Source organism: Plasmodium gonderi, assembly GCF_002157705.1.
Source record: "Plasmodium gonderi DNA, contig: Pgo-contig_88, whole genome shotgun sequence".
Taxonomy (NCBI): Eukaryota; Apicomplexa; class Aconoidasida; order Haemosporida; family Plasmodiidae; genus Plasmodium; species Plasmodium gonderi.
Window position 1 is genome coordinate 1 of NW_021629020.1, and position 6012 is coordinate 6012.

Below are 6012 nucleotides of genomic sequence, written 5' to 3' on the forward strand. Positions count from 1 at the left end.
TTATAGTTGTAATTTAATATAATTCCTCAAATTATATCCCATATATATAAATTGAAATATATTAATACTTCGTGTTGTGTATACATTTGTCTATGAAAATCCAACATTTATACCTATGATCTATATAAGTATTTTTATGAAGAATGTATATTAGATATATTTTAATAATTTTCATAAAATAATCGTTAATATTCTAATGATTACAATATTTATCCGTCTTTTTTGTACTAGTTCTTGTGTAATAACATATTCATTGGAAATATAAATGCATTAAGTCACATATACTGTATATGTATAAAATATATCCATTTAATCTATATATATGTGATAGAAATAAAATAAAATTTATAGAGAAAGAAAAAAAACAGAAATGAAATTATTTACATTATGAGCTATAAAAATAATGTATTAAATATAAATGCTTAAATAATGAATTGAATTCATATATTTATGAATAATTTCAAAATTTTACTTATTAATGTATACATAAATAGCTATAATAATATTTATCATAATGTGCTTAATATTCTTTATGGCCTTATTTTATAAATCATCGATTATACATAAATAGTTAATTGTTTCTTTTCAAAATCTTTTTAGTTAATAATATTTTCTTGAACTTTACATAACATATTTATTCATATATATATAATGATATGCTTGTTATATATTTTTTGAATTTAAATGTAATTATGCAGTTACTATCTTCTGAAGCATTGTAATTCTTAGAACATGATTCTTTATTCCATTTACACAACTAGTTAATATAATAGTGTTGTTTTCTTTGTGATCTATTTCTAGCTCTTATATATATTATTTCTTTTTATAATTAATAAATTTTAAAATGATTTTCCATTTTTTAAAAATTTACTAAAAATAAAAATTTTCATCCATCCATATGATAAAAATGATTTTCAAATTTTCATGTTCTCTTCTTTAATTAATAAAATAATTAAATGTCGTTATAAATAAATAACTATATTTTCTTCTTAATAATTTAATTAAATAAATGAATAGCAATTTATATTCTGTCTAAACGAAATATATTACTAAATAAAAATAACACAGATGATAATCCAATACATTAGGAAAATTAATACATATGTTCTATAATGAATACATATAATCACAATTATATTCAATTTATTCATTTATATAAACATAAAAAATAATATTTCTATTATTCCATTTGTTAAATACAACATAAACAAATGTTTATACTGTTAATACCAAGGTATAAGAAATTAATCAAAATATAAAAAAACGAATTTATCACATATAAATAATGATGGTTATAGATAATATATATTAATAAACTAAAATATAATTAAAAATATATTTTTTAATATATATACAATATATATCTATTTATAAATTACTGTTTTATAAGTACATGCAATATATGATCTATATATATTAATTTATAAAAAATACTGTTATTTTTATACTAAATTATTTAAATAAATATAATAATAATAATAATATTAATATATTTAAGCGTTCTTTTATATTTTACACTTGTAGTAATATTGTAAACTTTTGAAATTTTTCAAATAAATGTGTTATTTATATAAATAGAATTTAATAACTATTATAAAAGATAAACATAGAATTATCTGATAAATAATTATATTTACTATATTGATGGCAATATAGAAGAGCAATAACATGAAAGACAACACTAAATCATTTCTTCTTTTATGTATCCTTATATTTTTGTTCTTAATATGGAAATTCATACCTTATAATGGTGTGCTATATTATTTACTATTACAATTAATTGTACATTTTCTTACGCCATTATTACTTAAATTATTATGTATTATTTGGTATTTTTATGATTATTATATTATTTATTCCATATAATTATGATATTTAGCTTACTATATCACTGATGAATACGTAGAAAGAAAATAATTGCAATAAAAAAAACAATTTAATTTTTTGCTAAAATTAAGGATAATATAAAAATTATTATCACTATTCTCTTGATATGTATACACACAATAAAACATACTTTTCATAATATTTGTATTAGTAAAAAATAATTAAATTCACTTGAAAGTAATTAAAATGGTTAATTAAATTCCGTAACGCATTAAAATAAAATACTCTAAAATTATTAATAATTTGCATATTTTGTTAAACCCAAGTGTATAATTTATGAAAATTATGATAATTCAATATATTATGTTGACAACATTTTTTTATAACAATTTCTTATATACTAAATAATGAATCATGAACATGTGAATCATAACCCCCGTGCCCGTAAAAGCATAATAGCTATAAGAGAATGAAAATATTATATTGTGAATGTATAGTTCATTTTATATATAACAACTAATTATTATTTTATTATAATAGTATAATGTATATATATTAAATTATAAATATTTATTTTTTAACATATTTATATAATTTCAATATTATTAAAATTTTTGTTATGTTTTAAATTTACGTGGAAAAATAAAATTCTTAACTATAAATAATAGAAACAAAACTATATATTGGTTCAGCATAATTAATTAGAAACAAAATTATTTAATAATTTTATATAATTCATTATTAAAGATAATTAATATATATTGTATGAAATATATTATATATTCTGAATTTTTTAATGCATAATAGTTCTTTATAAAAAATATAAAGCATATCTAAATGTTAATTTATATATATATAAAGCATTCGTTGCAAATATGAATGTGAAAAGAGAACGTTTAATATATATTTTATTAAAATTACCATATATACAATATTTTAAAATAAGTTATTTATGATAAACAAGCATTATATATTCATTTAAAGGTACATCTTTTAAATTTTATAACTTTAATTATTTCTATTTTTACTTTAGTTTTAATGTTATATTTCCTAAATATATTAAAGACTATGAAAAACGTAAAACTACTTATCTATCATATTAGAACATACATGCAAAGATAGGAACGTTCACAAAAATGTTTATTAATGAATAATGATCTTATATATGACGTAATTTTATAAATATACGACTTATTTAATTTAATCGTAGACTTTATTTATATCAAATATAAATCAGGATCCATAGTAATATTAAAAATAAAATAGATGAATAATATTCACCTACAAGTTCATAGATAAACAAAAACATTTTAGCCGTACATATAATAAAACTGAGTATACATAAAATATCAGATAATATATATACATTAAAAAGTTATCATAAAATAATTACTATATATGTGATAATCAAATAATATATTTTGAAAAAAATTCGTTACATACCTTATAATATATAATATGAATGAATATAACATTCATATAATTACTTGTAAAAATAAAATATGGTCAATTTTATAATAATTAAAAACATTATAAATAATTTATATGATAATAATTATCATATAAATATAACAAACATAATAATTTCATAAGAAAACATTCAAAAAATAAAAAAATCTATATTTTAAAGTATTCCATAAATTCTAACACCTAAACCTTAAGTCGTTACATTAAAATAAGCAAATAATTTTTATAATGTGAAGAAAATTTACGTATGATATGTTATTTTATATATAATTAATTTAAACGTATAAATATTGTATGGATAAATAGTAAAAAATAACATTTATATAGAGAAATACCATAAAAAATAAATTATATTACTATGATTAATTTAATAGTTATCCATACATATAATAAGCATTACAGTAAGAATTATTGATAGATGTAATAATATGATATATATATATATTTTTTAGGCATTATTATTTAGTTAACACTTCTTTGCAGAAGGAACAATATTCTATAAAATTCATTTTAGCTTTCCTTTCTTTTAAATGTTCATATTTTACAATTTTTATCACTATATATATAATGGATGCCATGATTATTAATGATAATGATAAAAAGAATGTGATATAAATATAAAAAAATACCATTGGTATATCTAAAGTCTTCAAAATACTACCAAATCCTGTATAAAGTAAACCTTCAATTTTCTCATGACCACTTTTTCCATGATTACAAATTTGGTAATAAATATCATAATGGTCATTAAAAACATCATAAATAACACTACTTTTAACCAAGTCTAACACAGGAATAATGATACCAAATAATTGAAATAATGAGTAAGACACACCATAAAGTATATATTTCTTACATAGTCTTTTTCTTACTTTTTTATTATTAATATTATTTTCCTTTTCCATTTTATCGAATATTTTTTTTTCACAGTAACAGTCAAACTTTCCTAATCCTTTCCTACTATAATATCTTTGCTCATAGTACTTCATGTAAGTGTCCAAATCGTTTATTCCATATTTTTCTATTTCTTTATATTTTAACACATCCTGTTCTCTCTTTTTTTTAATTTCCCATTTTTTTTCCTTGGCTAATTCTTTTTCTCTCATTTCAGGAGTCTCATACTTTTTTAAAAAATCAAATTTTCCGATAATATATAATATTTGTGATAAACATATAACCATTATAGTAAGAAATGCTACATTATTTAACTCTGTATATTTACCGTATAAATTTGAATTGCATTTATGTGTTAAAATAATAACTAAAGAATTATATATAGAATTAACAGCAATCTCATGTATTTTTTTCCCAGTATAATTACACAATATAGTAGCAATTCTTCTACTTAATGGAATAACATGGATTATAGGGTAATCTTTAAATAAGGCACTTTTTAATGTTTCATTCGTTATTTCATCTTTTACTACATTTTTATCTAATTTTCGAGGTAGATCTAATAATAATTCTTCAACACATTCATCCAGCAATTTCATATCTTTGTATATAGAGGCTATTTTATGCGAACCATTGTTTATAGCATATTTTGGGTTAAAAAGTTTTAAATTAACTTTTAAAGCTTCTTGTTTATATTTGCTTTGGAATATTTTTATAGCCAATATGCGTTGAGTTCTTGTAATATATGTATTATAATTATTGAACCTGTTAGAAAAATATTTAGAAAATATGCCCTAAATAAAAATATAATATATATTTATATAATTTAATATATAGTTAAATATAAAAGTAAATTTTTTTTTATGTAAAAATAATATTACATAATATATACAATATTCATATACATAATTAATATACTTCATCATCATAATGGCGGCATATAAATAACAGAACTATGAGTGCAAATATTTTAATTGAAGTTATACACTTAGTTTTTCCCCTCATATTCTTTATATATTGCCATAATATAAATGAATTAAAATTTTATATTTCATACAAGAAAAAAGAATAATAATTGTATACTTTATTAATATATATTAAAACCAGATTACTATATTAAAAATAGTTTAAATTACGCATATGTTTTGTATATTAATATTTTTATCGAAAGGGTATAAATTATAAGGTTATTTAGATTTATGTTACGTAAGAATCATATATATCAATTAATATATATATTATTTTGTAATTATTATTAAATTTATTTATATTTTCATTAATATATGCGAATTTATAAATACATAAGGAAGAAGTATTAAATATATACAAACATAAGATAAGGGATTCATATATATAAATCATATATTATAGATAAATTCTTTTATTCATAATAGAATGCAAAATATCTCACGGAACTTTTTGTTTTTATTTATTAAAATGTATTTACTTTATTCTCAATAAGAATTTATTGAGAGAGTAGTTTATGAATATCAATTGTAGAGTACAATAAATATATCCTATTATTTAAAATTATTTGATATATGCAGCTGAATGTGCTTAACTTTTTATCTCATATGCTTTAACGTATTTTAACTACGGCATATATTGATTACTATGATTATTGAATTACATATATATAATTGTTTAATTTTAATATTTATTACTTCAATTATACCCGTATGAATACTGTAACTTTTCGTATATATATATAATTTATAATTATACATATATATGGTATTCTCTTATACAAACTAAATTAGAAAAAAGAAATAATTTATAAGAATGTTCTTATTATATTGACATGATCATACTTGTATTAATAAT

At 18.2% G+C, this 6012-nt stretch overlaps 1 protein-coding gene across 1 annotated transcript; it reads right to left on the reverse strand.

Annotated features, from left to right (window-relative positions):
• Positions 1–3752: 3752 nt before the first annotated feature.
• On the reverse strand, positions 3753–5193 carry PGO_000905 (variable surface protein; the record flags this gene model as incomplete). Its single annotated transcript, XM_028690857.1, has 2 exons — positions 3753–4982; positions 5143–5193. 2 exons carry the CDS (start codon positions 5191–5193, stop codon positions 3753–3755), a joined length of 1281 nt encoding a protein of 426 aa, XP_028546658.1.
• Between the last annotated feature and the right edge of the window lie 819 nt (positions 5194–6012).